At 34.4% G+C, this 20899-nt stretch overlaps 1 protein-coding gene across 8 annotated transcripts in view; it reads right to left on the minus strand.

Moving 5' to 3' along the window:
* The window catches only part of LOC106674124 (endophilin-A), a 129064-nt gene that overhangs the window by 8164 nt on the left and 100001 nt on the right, over positions 1–20899 (minus strand). For 3 of the 8 annotated variants that reach the window (XM_024226053.1, XM_014406645.2, XM_024226054.1), the window contains exons 4-9: positions 4722–4938; positions 2504–2637; positions 2367–2433; positions 2088–2188; positions 1912–2015; positions 1607–1848 (exon numbers count right to left, since the gene is read on the minus strand). In XM_024226053.1, the coding sequence (XP_024081821.1) occupies positions 1607–1848; positions 1912–2015; positions 2088–2188; positions 2367–2433; positions 2504–2637; positions 4722–4938 (865 nt within the window). The remainder of the gene's footprint in view (positions 1–1606; positions 1849–1911; positions 2016–2087; positions 2189–2366; positions 2434–2503; positions 2638–4721; positions 4939–20899) is intronic. The other 5 variants (XM_014406647.1, XM_014406649.1, XM_014406643.2 and 2 more) reach the window with 3 other exon arrangements.

Below are 20899 nucleotides of genomic sequence, written 5' to 3' on the forward strand. Positions count from 1 at the left end.
ACTAACATCAAAACTCATGAGAGGGGTGTTGGTGGCAGCAACAGTTAAGGCGTTGGTATGGTGACTCATCAGCGTAAGGCTACCGAGTTTGAATCTCAGTAATGCTGAATTTGAACCTGTGTTAACTTACCACCTTCTCAACGAAAGCGGTTCCTAACGAAATTACCAACAATTAGAACTGCCAGAAGGTTCGCCAATGGATTGCGCCACACATTACCAGTTCATGAAGTTTTTCGGAGGATCTACAGAAGAGGTCAACACAGAGAAAAAACTTCCTTTCAGTTTTCGCCAAGCTTTCGACAGTTTTTATATAGCTCGGCGAAAACTGAAAGGAAGTTTTTCTCTGTGTTGACCTCTTCCGTAGATCCTCCGAAAAACTTCATGTTTCCAGCAGGTCGATAACCCAGCTCATCATTACCAGTTCAATCAAGAATTGTTTTTTTTTTTTTTCTGTTGTAATTATAAATTATAATAAAAATATAATAGTAGTTGGTAACAATATAAATTAATTGTAATTGTCAGTAGATTGTAAATAGAGACATAAACGAACTGTACAAAACTTTTGAATAAAGAAAAACTAGAATCCAAGGTAGCCACTTCCCGCTCCTCCAAAATCATACCTCCCAAATACCTCTGGCTACCAAGGATCAAGAAACACAGTTTTTGTAAAAACTAAAAAAACTATTCACTAATTTCTATCCAACAAAAGAAGAGACTTGTCCATAGGACTGGCATAAGAATTCGGCTCAACCTCATCAGCATGAGATACATCTCGCCCGTATTTCCACCGGCTCTTCTCAGAGCCACGCTTGAGTTTACTCAGGGAACTAGAGTTTTCACTACGGGTTGTACGAGCTTACAATCTCTGGGTACAGCTGGACAGGTGGAAACTCTGCCTCTCACTTAACGGTCCTTTTTAGGGCCAAAAGCCTCCTCGCCGGCTTTACAGAGCCTACCACTTATGAGTGCCCTTCTTGCCTGCCTGAAAGGGGTCTTGTGCCGTAGAGCTCACAGTCGTGGGGTTACCGGTAGGGCAGAACAGTTGGAACCTTTCTCGGTACAATACCGGCCCTTGTGAGGGCCCGCAAGGTTCAATGGCGACTCGGAAGGACCAAACATACAATTTTTTTTGTAATCACCTAAACACAAAAACAGAGTACTTCACTGAAGATGGCGCAAAGCTGAAGCAAGGCTGACTAACATCAAAAGTCACAAGTATAGACAGACTAAATCTCTTAGTACAACCCAGGAAAGATTCAAAGATAAAAAACAATACTCCATGTGATATTTTGGTAAAACCATCCTGATGCAATTGTCAAATATCAAAAATGGGTAAGTTTTTTAAAAATATGTCAAAAAATGTATGGGTTATTTATGTAATTTATTATTGATTTTTAAAAGTATATTATGTTTATGGTTGTTCTTGGCCGCTTGAGCTTATTACACAATGAATACTTTACACGATGAATAATGATGAAGACGGGTTTCAAATTCGTGTAACCACATTATTAACACATAAACAAAGAAAGACGGTTTAACAAGTAAATCTCCTGAAAGCGCCTTAACCATCATCATGCGGCAAGAAAAGAAAATGAAACCAGTCCACCTTTGTTAAACGAGTAAGAGTGTAATGTTATAGAAGAAAGTTGGTCCTGAAGATCATCAAAGGGGTCATTACGAGGCAAACCTCGATTTTGTATCCTCATCGCCCACGGTTCCTGGTCTTGGGGCGCTGACACATGAAATGTGCTCGTACCGTTAAATCCATCGCCCATCACTTCGACCTGGAGATCTGACAGCGTCTTGGGTACGAATTCCACCTTTGGCCTTCGAATTGCCTCTTCCCTCCTGGAAAATTAAAAAAAAAAAAAATTCAAACCATCGGTCACATTCATACAACATCATTCTTACTTTTCATTTAAGTTTTCAACAGCAACTTGTAAGATTTCAGTGCACTGCCTGTGGTAGTCGAGGAGCCCTTCTGCAAATGTCGCCAGCTGGGAGATTTGTTCAACCTGGAAGGATTTTTTTTTTAATAAATTATTTTACGCGTTTCTTTTAAAATTAAATTTGACCTTCAAACTTACATCGTTCTCGAGGAGATTGAACATGCCCATCTGAGCGAGGTGAAGAGACTCTGCGAATTTCTCTTCTGCCATTTTTATCTCATCATCTGTAATGTTAGATCCTGTTGTGTTCCCATTGTTTTTTTTTACATTACAATTTATTTCATGGGTAGGTGTGAAAATGGAAAAAAAATCCAACCAAAAAAAAAACAAAAAACATTTAAATAATAAACAAAAATAAATAAATAAATACAAATAAAAAATAAAAAAAAGGAAAAGATATATAGGAAAATAACAAACCTTTAGCTTGTTTTCTTCGTTTGCAGTCAAAATCAAGTCTACGCCCTTGTAATTTTTTCCTGTGATGCTGATTAATAAAAAAAAAATTAATTAAAACAGTTTCAATCCGCCTTAAAAAATTTAGTTCTAAAATTTACCATAACTTCCTTGAGGTCTTTAGTCTGTAGATGGTGCAAAGGCTCGAGAAAGTTCTGTTTCGTATTGTCGTCGAGCGAGTATTTAACATCAGCCATTTGTTTCAGTCCTTCTCCCAACTCAAGGAGTGCTTGCCCTATTTATTAGTAAATAAGTTAAAAATAAAGACCAACAAAAATTAAATTTAAATATAAATATTTGGATGGGGTGGTCATTTTTTCTTTTCCCCCTCTGTTTTCTTGGTTTTGAAAAAAATTATTGCATTGAGAAATGTCTTTTTGGATCAATATATTGCAGTATTTACATTAAAAAGTACTGGAAGGCACTTTAGAAATTCTACTCCCAAATGATCATCACTGAGTTAAAAAAAAAAAATAATAATAATAATAACTTTAATGTGGTCATTACCAATCATTTTTGTCTGCCTATCTCAGATGTTTTGGACTGTGGTCTAATCGTGAAGAAAGACAGATCAGGCTGATGGGAAATGACCAAAATACAGGCAATGATTACACTGCAGACCCGAAGAGATGTCAAAAAACGATTTTTATAGCAAAATATTAGTTTCATCGGTTTTCATCACTTGGGCTTGCTTTTTCCTGAATGTTTTCATCCACGATCTAACTGCATGTAGACCAGGATGTTTGGAAACAACCAAACTACAGGCTTAATACCCTGAAGACCTATGCGGAGATCTCAAAAACATTTTTACAACAAAATATTCAAGATTGATCATTTTGGCTTGCCTATCCAGGCTGTTTTGAACCTAACAGCATGGATGAGTGGACCAGGATGATTGGAAGTGACCGAAATACAAGCTCATCACCCTGCAAACTCAAGGTGGATATCTCAAAAAGATTTTTATAGTCCAAATATTTGAGTTTGTTTCCAGTTATTTTAGTCTACCTATCCTGAACAATTTGGTCTGTGAGATGGCAGTGAGAAGGTGAACCAGCCAAAATATTCAAGTTTGGTTGTTTCTAATTATTTTAGTCTGCCTATGCTGAATGATTTGTTCTATGGTCTAACGGTGAGGTAGACGAACCAAGATGCCAGTTGGTCAAAAATGACCAAAACACCGGTCTATCATCTCATAGACCCAAAAAGGATTTTAAAGGCCAAATATTCAAATTTGAGTGTTTCTAATTATTTTAGACTGTCTGGGATGATTTGCTCTGTGGTCTAACAGTGTGATAGACGGACCGAGATTACAGATGGTCAAAAATGACCAAAACACCAGCCTATCATCTCATAGACCCAAAAAGAATTTTATAGGCAAAATATTCAGGTTTGGTTGTTCCTAATTATTTTAGTCTGCCTATGCTGAATGATTTGCTCTGTGGTCTAACAACGTGATAGACGGACCGAGATGACAGATGGTCAAAAATGACCAAAACACCGGCCTATCATCTCATAGACCCAAAAAGGATTTTATAGGCAAAATATTCAGGTTTGGTTGTTCCTAATTATTTTAGACTGTCTGGGATGATTTGCTCCGTGGTCTAACAGTGTGATAGACGGACCGAGATTACAGATGGTCAAAAATGACCAAAACACCGGCCTATCATCTCATAGACCCCAAAAGAATTTCACAGCCAAAATATTCAGTTCGGTTGTTTCCAATTATTTTAGTCAACCTAAAGGTTTTGCTACATCCAATAGTGGTAGGTGGGTGTTAAGCCCTCATTTATGACTGCAATTACATTACATTTTTATTAGTTATTTTAGTACGAAGAAAAGAAACATTCCAACATTAATGTGTTAAAAAATTAAAAAATAAATCGCCCTTTCTAAAAACTATTTTTCGTTCTTCAGTAAGTAAAATTTTTATTATGGCTGCACTCGAAGTTTCATTTTCACAAGCAAGTTTCTTTTTGTGTGTGTGTTCTCGTTGCTGTAGTTTGAAATTGTCATTTTTTAATTAACGACCCCCAGACATGCAAACTTGTCGTTAAATACGAGGAGTAAATTGGCATGACAGGATCTCAACATCTTGCTCGCTAATCCGATCGATTTTTCCCAGTCAATATTTAAAAATAGGAAAGTTTTTATCATAGAAAAGCAGATATTCTATTTAATTTATTATTATTAATTTATATTTGGCAAATCATAACTGGTTTATTTTTAATGTTAAACATTTTTCTGGTTTTTCTCCTCCATCATGCAATTCTTCCAGATGTAGAACTTAAAAATTAATAATAGATTGTTTCTTTGACTTACCGAAATGTGAATCATCCCCTAGTTTTCTTCCGTACATGGACATGCACTCGCCGAGTGTGCCTTCTGGTTGCGGGTATGTGCTCGCTTTTGCCTGCCCGCTTAGCTTGGAGATACCTTTGACCGCAGCCATTTTGGCTCTGGCTGTCGGGTTGGGCTGTAGGTATTCCTTAGTTTTGAGCTGGAGCTCTTCAACAAGTTCATATGTAACATCCGTTTTCTGAAACAGTAATAATTCACGATCAATTTTAAATTATTAGATATTTTTTGCAGGATAATGTAACATCTTAATAAGATGTTATCAGAAGTGGGTATAATATATAAGTGTATGTAATATATAATGTAGTTATTTTTCTTTTATGGCTGACGGATATAGTCAGACCTCTATGCCTATTCAATAATTCTGTACTTCAATTCCAACTTGCATCTCTAATTACACATCCTGCAGCCATTTCTGCAGTTTTTTGTGAATTGAAGTTTTTTAAAGTAATAATTTTGCTCAAATATACTTTATATAAATTAAACAAACTTTTATTATTAGTATTTTTATGCTCCGATACACATTTGGCTTATTTTATTTACTTTGTTGTGTATTACAATTAATTAAGGTTTTTAGTTGAGATAAAAAAAAGTCAATGGTACGAGCGGGATTCGAACCCACGACCTTCAGCTAGATATGCCGCTGCTCAATCACTTGAGCTATCATGACCTCGATCCACTCGGACATCAACTTCCTATCTCAACCCCACCTTATGAGTTTTCCCAATTGGTCAAGCGGACCACGAAATTAGTGAATTTGTTGTGTATCATGATTTCAGATATGCAAGATTTTTTCTTTGATTCAATGGGATTTTTTCTAATTAGTTTTTATATTAAACCCTAAAGCCTTGAAAGTATATTAATTCGCTTGAATTTTTTGATTTGCATGGTTTATACTGTCTGCTAATACTACATATCAAAATAACTTAAAGGGTAGCGACTATTTTTTTTACCTCCAAAAAATTTATTGTTAAATTAAATGCAACCTTTTTGCACAGAATGAAAATGATCCCATGAAGTTCCGAGCTTTAGAAGCGGTTTAAATATTTTTTTGAAAGTTGCGAGTGTATCCCTTAATATACTGCAACTCTCCATTCCTTATGCTCATCTTTCACGTATATTCTGTGATAAAAATGATTTTCCCATTTTTTTTATTATTCTATAACCATTTTTGCACAGAACCTGGTCCCATGAAATTCCGAATTTTATAAGTAGTTCATATATTTTTTAGCAAATCAAGTTCTCTGGTCTATCTTGTCTTTATGGACCTCTCCACCTCTTAAGATGTTTCAACCCCACATCTGTATGTATATTCTACTTCCTACCAGATTAAAGTAATCTTTTAACTGCCTACTGCAAAAAGAATCGGTGTGAAATGTTTTTATGACATCAAATGGACAGTAACGAGAAAAATAGTATTTTATCACTTTTCAATACACTTTTCTGTAAAACCCATTTTCATGTTGAAACTATTTTTTTCCTTTTGTACGATTATCATATTCAGACCATAGTTTCAAGAGTAAAAAAAAATACCCAGGAAGGGAGAAATAAATTATTTTCTATAAGGAAAAATGTGCAAAATATTTTTACACCTTAGGTCTGTTGCTAAAAAATTGTTATTTTTTTAAAAATATTAACTGAAAAAAAATGTAACAAAAGATTGGTTGGTCAAAAAAAAAAGGCCTTGAAAAAAGTGCTGAAATGCAGTAAAATTGTGGCGTCTGATTCTTAAGAAGAAATTACACACTTTTAAAGAAAAGAAATACCCGTCAAAATTAAAATCCATCCAGTAAAGTAGGATAAAAACCAAAAATAACAAAAAGAAACCAGCCATTCGTTCAAAAAATGTTCTCCCCACCTTCTTAAAGAGGTAAAGCCTACAAATGAAATTTTATCTACCTAAAGTTAGATCAATATATTAAACTTCAGATATTTCTAAACAAATTTAAAATTCGATCAAGGGAAATATTGCAAATAAGTTTCCGAAAGTCTTCATCAGAAATCCTTTTTACACAATTTTTTTCTTCGACATCATCAAACGTCAAACCACAAGTAGACAAATTTTCATTCTGGCCAAGGCATTGTGCGGATAAAAGCACGAAAAAGGAGTCTAATTTTCCCACTATATAAAGTAGAGACAAATTTAAGCATCGGTTTAAAATTTCAAACTTTTTTGCAACCACCCTTCTTTTAATTTATTAAAATAGGGTTCGATTATACTCAACCGTGAACCGTCTCATATTTTAATCTGTGTCTTTTGTGGGTTTTCTTCTATTTTATTCTGTCCAATCCAGTTACTACTCTTTCCTGATTTTAATTCCAGGTTATTTACATAAAAATGGGGATAATTTTGAATAAAAAACGGTGTTTTGTTTTTAAATTTTGCTGGATAAACAGCTTAAATGGCCTATTAAAACATCTAATTTACAAAACACCCTAAGGTCCTTTTGAAGTTCAAATTTTTCTGAGTCTAATATAGACCAAAAATAAAGTTCTAAAGGTGCTTAATTTTGGTTTACATAGCTTTGTTACTAATTTGCATTTACCCTCCAAATATAACTTCTTTTTTTTACACAAGACAATGGTTACTTGTACGAGAAGCAAAGCCTTGAACTTCATTTTCAGTTCATTCCCGAACTAATAAAAGCCAATGACCTTTGACATTTGAAATAATAAAACAATTTGTACTATACTGAACTCTCGCAGAAATAAATTCAGCAGTTTTTCATTTAATACAGACCCTCTCGAATCCGTTCCGTAGGAGGTTTGTCGAAATGTCCCCCAAAATGTGATTGTTTAGCCCAATTAACGTTCACTACCGACCAATAAAGACAAAGTTGCAAATGAAGTTTTCACGCAAAACAAATTATTTAACTTCATTTTAAAGTTCCACGAGTTTTCCACGAGAAGACCTTTGGTAAACAACCGCCCAAATTAATGTACAAGTTCTATAATTTCTTTTTTAACTATAATTTTATAATGTAAATTTTTAATTCAATAGGCTAAAAATTAAAATCTATGCCTCTTTGAAATTACCAAGTTAATTAAATCCTAGCTTCCATACAATTATCAACACCTTCAATAGAAAACTTTTTTTTTCCGAATTATAATACATAATATTTTAAAAAATCGTTAAAGTGTAAAACATTTTTGGGATAAGGGTTCCTTTTGTTCATAGAGGCGAAAAGATACCGGGTTTGGGTTGAGCTTGAATTTTATCTCGTAGCGTACATTGTAAAACTTCTTTATCTGAAAAGCGTACTTATGCTAAACCCGCAGAACACGCCAGTTGTGATGGTCTAGCAAACATTTTTTTTTAAATAAGGATAAAGTAGGTTTTTGTAAAATTTATTTATTGCTACATGTAAAAAAATTATACTTTAAAAAATATTACATGTACATAAAAACCTGATCGGTCAGCCCATGAGGAGGTGGAGAGAGGTGTGCAGGTATTGTTTGTTATTTAATTGTGACTAGGATAGGTCAGGCTAGGAGGTCACGAAGTCAAAGCAGTTTTAGACGTCTGAAGGATTTATAAAAGCTCTACCTTCCTCATAATTTGCAGTGGAAATGGTAGAAACTTGTTTCGATCAGATCCCTCGCGAGTGAGATGTAAGATCTTTGGATTTGTTGGATATTGAAGGATTTGGCCGAACCACACAGTTCGACTACCTAAGTTCAAATCGGTCGTTGATGTAAGCGGTTAGTTTAGAGATTTCCGTCCAAGTAAGTATATGGGTTGACTTTTGTTGTCTTCTTGGCTGTTTGGTCTAGTATATGGTTTCCATGTAAAGTTTGCTTTCTAAGGAGAGACTACGTTTTTCCAAGTCCAAAGGACCAGTTTCATTCTGAGCGAAAAAAGGTTGTAGTTTAATAACGAAATTGGGGAAGTGGATTTTGTCACAGAATATACATAAAATACGACAGTCTTCAAACAGGGCAAGGGTAGCCAGCAGGGCAAGGGTAGCCAGCGGTGCAAGTTTATCAAACGCGAGACACAGCAGAACACTTGATTCACAGCTTTTAACAAATTATTTAAACCACTTCTAAAGCTCGGAATCTGATTGGATTAGTTTCATTCTAAGCAAAAAGGGTTGTAGTATAATAATAAAAAACATTAGGGAGATTGTTTTTGACACATAATAATACGATAAACGAAAGTGTTCAAACAACGTAAAGCATGGAGAGTTGCAAGTTCATCGAGGCAAGATAGACCAGAAAACCTGATCTGCAACTTTCAAAAAAATATATGAACTACTTATTCTCAATAAATAATTAATTTTAACTCTCAGTTAATAGTTAAAAAATAAACAATTTCTTAATTTTTTAACCGTAGACTAAAGGTGTAAAAACATTTTGCACGTTTTTCCCCTTATACAAAAAAATTTATTTCTCTCTTCCTGTGTATTTTTTTACTCATGGTAACTATGGTTTGAATATGAGAGTCGTACATAAGGAAAAAAAATAGTTTCAACATAAAAATGGGTTTTAGAGAAAAGGGTATCAAAAGGTGAAAAAAGACAATATTTCCCGTTGACGTCCATTTCACTTCATAAAAACATTTCACGCCGATTCTTTTTGCAGTAGGCAGTTAAAAGACGATTTTATTCTGGTAGGAAGTAGAATATGCAAAAACGACGTGAGTAAGGGGTGGAGAGTTGTAAATCCATTAAGACAAGCTAGACCAGAGAACTTGTTTGGTACTTTCAAAAAAAAAAAAAAAGAAAAAAAGTATAGTCTCAACTTTCAAAAAATTATTTGCAACACTTCTAAAGTTCGGAAACTCATAGGACCGTTTCATTCTGTGCGAAAAGGGTTTTAGTTTAATAAGAAAAATTATGGAGGTGGGTTTTGCCAGAGAATATACATAAAAGACGATAGACTTCAGACAGCATAAAGGGATGGAGAGTTGCAAGTATAGTCTCAACTTTCAAAAAATTATTTGCAACACTTCTGAAGCTCGGAACCTCATAGAACCGGTTTCATTCTGTGCGGCAAGGTTTTTTTTAGTTTAATAAGAAAAATTGGGGAGGTGGGTTTTGCCAGAGAATATACATAAAATACGATAGACTTCAGACAGCATAAAGGGATGGGGAGTTGCAAGTATAGTCTCAACTTTCAAAAAATTATTTGCAACACTTCTGAAGCTCGGAACCTCATAGGACCGGTTTCATTCTGTGCGAAAAGGTTGTAATTTAATTAACCAATTTAAAAAAATTGTGTGTAAAAAACCGGTCGCTACGCTCTTAAGTTATTTTTTTTGTTTGGCAGTTTTGCATTGTATAAACCATCAAAATCAATGAATTCGAGTGAATTAATATTATTTAAAGGCTTTAGGGTTTAATATAAAAACTAATTAGACAAAATCCCATTGAGACAAACAAAAAATTTTGCTTGTCTGAAATCATCATATTCAACAAAGTTAATAAAATGAGCCAAATATGTATTGTGGCATAAAAGTACTAATGATAAAAGTTTTTTTTAAAGTATATTCGACCAACATTATTACTTTAATGAACTGCAGTATATAAACAAATGTAGTACATAAAAGACGAGAGTCTTCAAACAAGGCAAGGGTAAACATTAAGGGATGGAGAGGAGCAAGTTTATCAAAGGCAAAAGAAACAAAGAACACTGGATTTGCAACTATTAAAAAAAAATTTAAACCACTTCTAAAGCTCGTGATCTCATGGGACCCATTTCATTCTGTGCAAAACGGGTTGTAGTATAATAAAAAAAAAAAAATGGGGAGATGACCTGTGACACAGAAAATACATGAACAGTGTTCAAACGTAAGGCATGGAGAGTTGCTTGTCCATCAAGGCAAGACACAGCAGAACACTTGATTCGCAGCTTTCAACGAATTATTTAAACCACTGATAAAGTTCGGAATCTGAGATCAATTTCATCCTATGTAAAAAGGGTTATAGTATAATATAAAAAAGTGGAAAATCGTTTTTGACTCGGAATATACGTGAAAGACGAGAATGTTCAACAGCAAAATTATGCCCATTTTTAAGTAAATAACCTGAAACTAAAATCAGAAAAGAGTAGTAACTGGATCAGACAGAGTAAAATAGAAGAAAACCCACAAAAGACACATATTAAAATATCAGACGGTTGTGTATAATCAAACCATATTTTAATAAATTAAAACAAGGGTAGTTGCAAAAAGGTTTCAAATTTTAAACAGATGCTTAAATTTGTCACAACAATTTATCATTACTTTATCTAATGGGAAAATTAGACTCCTTTTTTGTGCCTTTATCCACACAGTGCCTTGGCCAGAATGAAAATCTGTCTACTTGTGGTTTGACATTTGATGATGTAGAAGAAGAAAAATGTGGAAAAAGGATTTCTGATGAAGGCTAAGATCAGTGTAATTGTACAAAAGGCATACTTTCGGAAACTTATTTGATTTAATTCCCTTGACCGAATTATAAATTTATTTAGAAATATCTGAAGTTTAATATATTGATCTAACTTTAGGTAGATAAAATTTCATTTGTAGGCTTTACCTCTTTAAGAAGGTGGGGAACATTTTTTGAACGAATGGCTGGTTTCTTTTTGTTATTTTTGGTTTTTACCCTACTTCTACTAGATGGATTTTAATTTTGACGTGTATTTCTTTTCTTTCATAGTGTGTAATTTCTTCTTAAGAATCAGACGCCACAATTTTACTGCATTTCAGCACTTTTTTCATGGCCTTTTTTTTGACCAACCAATCTTTTGTTACATTTTTTTTCAGTTAATAGTTTTAAAAAAATAACAATTTTTTAGCAACAGACCTAAGGTGTAAAAACATTTTGCACGTTTTTCCTTATACAAAATAATTTATTTCTCACTTCCTGGGTATTTTTTTACTCTTGAAACTATGGTCTGAATATGATAGTCGTACAAAAGAAAAAAAATAGTTTCAACATGAAAGTGGGTTTTAGAGAAAAGCGTATTGAAAGGTGAAAAAATACTATTTTTCTCGTTGCTGTGCATTTGATGACATAAAAACATTTCACGCCGATTCTTTTCGCAGTAGATGATTTTAATCTGGTAGGAAGTAGAATATACATAAAAGATGTGAATGTTAAAACATCGTAAGGAGTGTTGCAAGTCCATAAAGACAGACCAGAGATAATTATTCAGAAATCGTGAGATGCGGTCTGGTGTGATGTAGGTTTCAGAAAAACATTTTCTTTATTGTTCTCTGCATTTCAGCAAAAAAGTTCTCTGGTTGATAGCCGATCTATACGAGAAGAACGAAGAACATGGGATTCTATGAACAAATTTCAACTACAAATGGACACGCATCTAAAAGTATTCTGAAGGACATCGCCAACGATGAGAAGACAACATAAGCCCCTGAAGATGATCTTAATAAAGATCGAAACGTTGGCACGATATTCCAGTTGTATAACTTAGTGATTAACGGTCACTAGTCACAACACATAGACCAGAGAACTTGATTTGCTAAAAAATATATGAAATACTTATAAAACTGGAATTTCATGGGACCAGGTTCATTCTGTGCAAAAATGGTTATAGAATAATAAAAAAAAATGGGAAAATCGTTTTTGGCACAGAATATACATGAAAGACGAGATTGTTCAAACACCGTTAGACACGGAGAATTACAAGTCCATCAAAGCTAGACCCACCAGAACAGTTGGTTCTTAGCTTTCTAAAAATTATTTAAACCACGTCTAAAGCTTGAAATCTAATGGGATCCGTTTCAATCTGTGCAAAAAGTTGGAGTTTAATATTTAAAAAAAATTTGGTCCGAAAAACGGTCGGTACAACTTAAATAGAAAAAATTGACCAACGACATATTTCAGCTGATCTCACAAAGCTTTTTCTCTCAAACGGCTGGATGTGAAAATGTTTCTACTTTAACATCAGACACCTGAATCCCACGACCTTAACCCAATTTAGAATCTCTGGCCAGAGTTCAACAAGATTTAGCGGAGGTTAGCGTTTCCTCGTATAATCCTAGACAGTGTTTTAATATCTAATTAAGTTATTACTTAACAACGTAAATTTTTGTTTGAGTTGGGCTTCCAACATCTAGGTCATTTCAGCCCCTAACTAAGTCTATCTTCTATTTACCCTTTCAAACACTACATTCATACACATAAATATATCCATACAGTACACTCATTCCGTTTGGTCAGTGGAGTACTTGATATTCCTCCACCGACCTATACTCAAACTAATCTAGATTGGGGTCGATGGAGTACTTTTATAAATATTCCGCCATCGACCCCGAACACACACTCATACGCTCTCAACGTTCGAGGGGCGATGATGACGTTATATTTCACCCTCAACCCTCGCCATTGACGCTAATAAATACATGCACTCAGACAAGACATATACACCCACAACACATAAGACATATTATATACAATAAAAAGCTCCAATTTCCCCTAGAAAGCGGAACATGGGACCCAGAAACCCTCTGCAGTGCTCGAGTACCATTTTCAGATTGGATGGCATGCCTACACGCTCCCTGTAGGGAGCCAAGGCATGACATGTTTCCAGTATGTGGGACACATCGAGCAACCTTTCTCTGCATAAGGGGCACCTGCCGGGCTTTGGCCCAATACACACGCAATTAATTTATTATCTTGAATCAGTGGAAAAAAGCAAAGTCATCTCGATCGGTGATGATCAATAATGGGTGAAAATTGACATGAAATTAGGACTGTGTTTTGATCGAACTTATACTGCAAAACTCCTTTGAGCTGATTAATGTTTCTTTTCTCTATTGACATATTTTATCGTGTTTTTTGGGTTTTTTTAAATTCACCATTAGACCAAACTTTCAGCCTAATGTATAATGAAAATCTAGTTTTGTCTTAGCTCCAGACAAACGGGCCGTTTTGAACGGGGGAAAACTCATTAACAGAGAAGATACGAGGGTTAAGAAGTCGATATGAGGCGGGAGGCAGAATGGACGGCGGCAAATGAATCGTGATGGAAAAATCCAACGAGCCGTGACACACTTCCCAACCCGGCATGACAATATTTGTCCAACATTGGCGTTTGTTTCCTCCTCTTCAAAATCCAATAAAGCGGTTTTAAAAAACGCGGAAAAAAGAGAACAATTGATACGGGCGAACCAATTGCTTTCTACCCCTGACGACGATCCACGTCGGAAAGACTATTTTCCCACTCATGATGTCACTCCGACTGACAAGGGAACTTTTACCTTCCCGTGAGACTTATCGCCATCTTCAGCATTAGCAAAAAACTGTATTAACATAAAATTACATTTAAAAAATTCTAATTTCATGCGAACTAAAGCTTTGTTCAGGGTATCATTACTTAACAAACTGTGTTTTATGTTAAACGACAATCCTTCTCAAATATATTAGTACATATAAAAATATCTTCACAGGATATCTTAAATAATATTTCGAAAAGTACAAATACACCTTTTTTAATGCACTTACCTCACCCACAACTGAATTTGATTGAAATGTAAATATTTATTTCAACGATTATTTGGAGATCGTGAGGTGCGGCGGTCTGGTGTGACATTTTCTTTATCGTGCCAACATTTCGATCTTTATTGAGATCATCTTCAGGGCCTGGGATTTATAAACATTGTTTAAATTTTACAAATACATGTATGATGTGAAAAAGAAAAAAAAATGAATTTATAGAATGCTAGAAAATTCATTTTTTTCCTTGAATCTCAAATTGACTAGCATTATAAAAAAAATTTTAGATTTAAAAAATATATGAATTTATACAATGCTAGAAAATTTTAGATTCAAGAAAAAATGAATTTATACAATGATAGAAAATTTTAGATAAAAAATGAATATATACAATACTGTATAAATTCGTTTTTTTATCTAAAATTTTCTAGTAATGTATAAATCCATTTTTTGATAAAAAAAGAAAATTTTAGATAACAAAAAATGAATTTTCTAGCATTGTATAAATTCATATCTTTTTGTATCTAAAATTTTCTAGCATTGTTAAAAAATTTAGATTTAAAAAATATATGAATTTATACAATGCTAGAAAATTTTAGATTCAAGAAAAAAATGAACTGATACAATGCTAGAAAATTTTAGATTCAAGAAAAAAAATGAATTAAATACAATGCTATAAAATTTTAGACTTAAAAAATAATAATTATACAATATCGTATAAATTCGATTTTTTAAATATAAAATTTACTAATATTGTATGAAATTATTATTTTTTAAAATCTAAAATGTTCTAGCATTGTATAAATTCATTTTTTTGTATCTAAATTTTTCTAGCATTGTTAAAAAAATTTAGATTAAAAAAAATATATGAATTGGTACAATGCTAGAAAATTTTAGATTCAAGAAAAAAATGAATTGATACAATGCTAGAAAAGTTGAGAAAAAAAATGAATTTTTACAATATCGTATAAATTCTTTTTTTTTATTCTAAAATTTTCTAGCATTACATAAATTCATTTTTCTAATTAAAATTTTCTAGCATTGTATAATTATTTAAGTCAAAAAAGTTCTAGCATTAGAAAAAAATTAGAATAAAAAAAATGAATAATTTTAGTTTANCTTATATATAGTATTTTTTAAACTAACATTTTCTAGCATTATATAAATTCTTTTCTTTTCTTGAATCTAAAATTTTCCAGCGTTGTATAAATTCATTTTTTTCCTTATCTACATGTATTTGTAAAATTTAAACGATGTTTATAAATCCCAAGCCCTGACGATGATCTCAATAAAGATCGAAACGTTGGAACGATAAAGAAATTTTTTCTAAAACCTACGTCATACCAGACCGCACCTCACGATTTACAAATAATCATTAACTAACTGTCACTAAACACCACACATATTTATTTCAACTTTTTTTTTTTTCATTTCAAATTTTTCACAGGGATGAGAGACTCTCACGCCGCGGTCGTGGGTTCGATTCCCACCGTCGCCTCTGGCCATTTTTTCCCGATAACCCCCAATTCAATTTGAACAACATATATATAAGAATTCGTCATGGCTAATATGCAAAGATCGTAAGGCAAAAAAAAATCACAATCAATCTAGCTTTTCCCTTAGTTGTATATACATAATATGGGTGTTTTATGGGCCGACACAGCTGAGGTGATTGCCCGCCCTCTGCGCGTTTTACTTCTTTTTCTGGTCTTTCACCCCTATTTTGTTTTAAGATTCCGATTCTTTACTTTTTATATAAAACTACGTCAATATACTTGCTAGCTTCTCGTTTGTATCTCGGGTTGCCAACTATGAAATCATCAGCCGATACAAACATAGAAGTCTGGGCAAATCCACTTCCCAGCGTTCTCGATATTGCTAGGGGCGGGATTAAACAACCCCTTACTTTCACGCTAATAAGTTACATTCCAATAAATTAAAATAAACACAACACACGATAGAAAACAAGTATGGACACATTAACTACTCGATATTCCTCGGGGCGGGGTTGAACCCCACTCCATTCTCGCTAATAAATTACTTTTATTCTCCAAACGTGACGCATTCACTCCAGAGTACTCGATATTCCTCGGGTCGGCGCTTTGTCTAGCTGTTTAACAGTTTTCAATTTATATTGAAGTGATTTTTATATATTTTATTAAATTCCTATCCACCTACCCGCTTTAAACTTTAAACTTAAGCAAAAAAAATTAGACATTTGCTCACGCGTTTTTTCCAATAGGCCTCACGAGCCAAGAAAATTACATATTTTAAATAATTTATCTAATTTTTTTTAAATATGTTCTTTTGCTTTCGTTATGTATGTTTTCCAAAATTACTATATATCGATGTTTTTTAAATCTAGGATAATAAAATAATACGCTGGATAGTACTAAATGAGAGTGAACATATAAAAAGGTACAAAAACGAAAATACCAGTAAAGTTGGTAAACAAAATTTTTTTGAAAAATCAATACGGATTCGGTTTTAACACTGAAAAACCATTGAATTCTCATTTTTATTTAAACAAAAAATAAACATTTTTTGGCTGGACCTGGGTCTATGTTCTTATCACCGAAGACCGTTGTTTTAAAAATTTGAACTTTTGATTTTATCCAAATCCGGCGTTACTATGACCGCTGGAAAACTGAGTTATTCGTCTTTCGGTTTATTTATTAAAAAGGTTCTAGATATTTTATCGTTATAAGTGAGAAAAATAATGATGAAATCAGCAAAAACGCCTCAAACGTTTTATTTTATATATCCGGTTCTAATTTATCTACTGAGGTCATTGCGTGTAGTTTCGAGGGTTTTAAAACCCTGTAAAGTTTCTTGAATATAGGTGGAGTCGTTAAAAATTTATCTACATTTTAATGATTTAAAAAATCAGAGGCAGAAGGAAGGAGAAAAATTTGAGAGTAATTTTTTTTAAATCAAAAATTGATATACAGGGGTTTTCGAAGGTGCAAAAAACGAATATCAATTTCAAAATTTTTTTAACTAACTTTTCTTCCTCCTTGTTTGATTTTGTAACAAAATAATGAAAAACTTTGTAACGTCTGAATTCGTTTTTCTTAAAACATATTTGAAAATTCAAATATATCAAATTATCGACGTGTATTGAAGAAAATATGTAAAATTTCATTAAATTTGGTCAAGGATTACAAAGAAAATTGTATAGATGAGGACGTCAATTTTCCCTAAGTTCAAACTATGCTGCAATTTTGTCGTAAATTTAAACCAACTGGTATGGCGTTATGTTTAAAAAAAGTCTTCCTTTCGAACAGTTGCTATACGAAAGATTCAATTAATTGATAAAACGCCCGATGAAAAATGTTGTTGACACGGACCATATCCACGGCGAAAATCTGGGATTTAAGTCACTAGCCGAGATTTTCTTCTTTTAACCTGTACTCGCAATTTTTTATTTGAACACATACAGTTGAACCAAATCTGAATGTTGAACTGGTAGTTGGAACAAGCACCGGATCTGTCTAAAATATTGATAAATCTATCTAAAAGTTTTTTGCCGGACAAATCAGCGAGGATAGGCGGACCAGGATGGTAGATGACCAAATTACAAGTTTATAACCCCGCAGACCTCAGGAACCTCTGTCAGGACAAATCAGCGAGGACAGGCGGACCAGGGAACGAGCAGACCTCAATAAAAATCTCTTAATTTAACTTCCACAAGTGTACGCGACAGTTGGAAACTGTATATGTACCTGATATATGAATCTACCTAAAAGTCGACTGACAGACAAAACTGCGATGCTAGGCGAACCAGGAGGGTTGGACAGGATCAAATTAAATTATTACAAATAATTTTCAGAACGAACGTCCATTGAACTTCCTGGTTCCATCTTTCTAAACGTCAGTCATAAGAAAACAGCGAGGAAAGGCGGACCAGCAACCGAGCAGACCTCAATAAAAATCTCTTAATTTAACTTCCATAATTGTACGCGACAGTTGGAAACTATAAATGCACCGGATATTTGAATCTATCTAAAAGTCGTCTGACAGACAAAACTGCGATGCTAGGCGGACCAGGATGGTTGGACAGGATCAAATTACATATTCACAGTTAATTTTCAGAACGAACGTCCATTGAACTTCCTGGTTCCATCCATCTAAACGTAGGTCATAAGAAAACAGCGAGTTTAGACGGACCAGGATGGCTAGATAGGAGCAAATTCCATATAGTAGTTAGTATCTTTATAGGCTCATTGGCTCACCAGTGACAATTAATTTTCCGAAATACTGCATACTCCGGTTCTATCTATCCGAAAAGCGTCTGATAGACTGAAAGAGCGATGATGGGTGGACCAGGATTATCGGAAATGAAAACAAGTTCTTCACCCTGCTGACCTCAATAAGAAATCTTAACAAGAAATAATCTACATGTAAGTGAAAAATCTTTGTTACTAGAATACCATTCTGGTAGTAAAAAGTACTGGCATTTCAATCGTCTATTTGACTAACAAGTTGAATATACTTTTTATCAGTTAAGTTAGAAGGCTGGAAGTTTTTCGAACCTTTCTTTATTGGCCGGAACTTAGCAACAACACCCCGACGAATTCTGTTCCTTTTCCCCGGACTATCAACAAAGTTCAACAAAGGTAATTTCGTAAAAAAAGATATCCATAATAGCCTTCAAGAATATATTTGTTTTTATTATTTATTTGTTTTACTTTTACCCTGCATATACTACAAATATGAACACAAAAGTTTTTTCACACTGACACATCACTAATACTAATGGCATCGCTAACCCGGAGGACATATGCCATGAGAAACTAGCCAATGCTGGCACCCAGTGCGAGGAGTTAAGGTACAAGACAAGAGGCCATCGTCGACTAAGGCGACATGGCCGGTTCTCGGGATGGGAACGTGTAGTAGGGAGGGTGGATCGAGAGTCGGTGTGAAACTTTCGGAATCGGGAAGAGGTTAGTGACGTAGTAAGGAGCTTTGATAATTCGTCTGAGTGTTTTTGATAGGAAGGATTGGATCCGCTGTATGTTGGATGGTTTATCAGAACACCGCAGTTCGATGGTCAAAGCAGTCGATCTAAAGTGGTCGCAATAAAGCCACGTATAATGTTATTTTAGTGTTGACGGTCAATTGTCCAAGTCTTCTGCTAAGCCGTTATCTGTGTAGAGTCCTAAGAACTTGGATTGCATGGAAATCAGTTGGTGATGTACAGAGCAGACAAGACTGGTCTTTCAATGTGTACGTACAGTGAACACAATTTTCTTTATTCAGTGATAAGCTCAAGGTGTTCTTGGATGTTGGAGGTTGCTACTTATAATGCTTTCCTTCTTACAACTAATTTCCTAACCTGACCTTTCTCGTACGGTCCTGTAAGTCTCCTAAGTATCCCAGGAAAAATACTTGGGAAGCTATTCCTATCCTATGCAAGAAATACTACGCACAACCTAAATTATTTCTTAATTAATTCTTCGTGTAGTAGAAGTCTGCCCCGTAAACTTTCTTCTTTAATTATTAAGAAAGGTTGAAGTTCGGTAGCTAACGTTTTAGGATGAGATAGTATGTATGGAAAGGAAGGATTTGAGTTTCAGAAGTAAACTGTCCCAGCTGGATCGAAGTCAGAGGATCCATCTGGTAAATTTTACTTGTTCAATCTTTTTGATTCGTTCTATCCTCTGGTGTTCCTCAGGAAACGTTCAAGATCTGTTACTTTTCAGTATATACACTGTAGACTTTCCTTGTACACACTCGTCATCTATAGATTAAGAGTCGTCTTTTTTAGCTACTACCTGATCCTCAAACGACAGATACTTTCGAATCAAGCCCGGTTTCTCTCCTAGCTATCTTACAGATGCAGGGGTATAGCAAGAAAGCATCGTAGGAACCAGTCATTCAGTTTGCCCTGACTTTTTGCGCCAGTCTTCGATAAGCTCAAGTTCTTGGATGTTTGAGGTAGTTACTTATAACGCTTTCCTTCGTACAACTAATTTCCTAACCCGACCTTCCTCGTACCGTCCTGTAAGTCACCTAAGTATCCCAGTTAAAATACTTGGGAAACTATTACTACCCCAACTGCAAGAAATACTATGCCCAACCAAAATTATTTCTGACTAGCCAATTCTTCGTGTAGCAGACGTCATCCCTAGATCGTAAGCAGTTCTGCCCGTAGTCTAGTTCGATCTTTCTGGGATATTTTATTTCTGAAACTCAAATCCTTCCTTTCCATACATACTATCTCATCCTACAACGTTAGCAACCGAACTTCAACCTTTCTGAACCATTCTATCCTCTGGTGTTCCTCAAAGAAACGTTCTAGAACAGTTACTTTTTCGTATATACACTATAGACTTCCCTCAATTCTCTGAATATTAAGATACCTCTTTTTTAGCGACTACCTGATCCTCAAATCGACAGATATTTTCAAATCATGCCCCTTTTATCGCCTAGATATCGTACAGATGCAGGGGTATCACAAGAAAGCAATTTAGGACCAGTCAGTTTTCCCTTCGACTTTTTGCGCCAGTCTTCGACAAGCTCAAGTTCTTGGATGTTGAAGGTAGCTTGATGGATTTGAGTTGGAGGACAAAATTTCTGTATCGTTCGCGCAGTGGTGTGGTTTTAAGGGGTATAGATCAGCATTATAAAAGATATAAAGGATGGGATCCCTTGTGGGACGCCAATTTTCTCTGTCTGACTTCTGAGAACTCGTTGCCG

Source organism: Cimex lectularius, unplaced genomic scaffold (assembly GCF_000648675.2).
Source record: "Cimex lectularius strain Harlan isolate CLEC.00 unplaced genomic scaffold, Clec_2.1 scaffold110, whole genome shotgun sequence".
Classification (NCBI taxonomy): Eukaryota; Metazoa; Arthropoda; class Insecta; order Hemiptera; family Cimicidae; genus Cimex; species Cimex lectularius.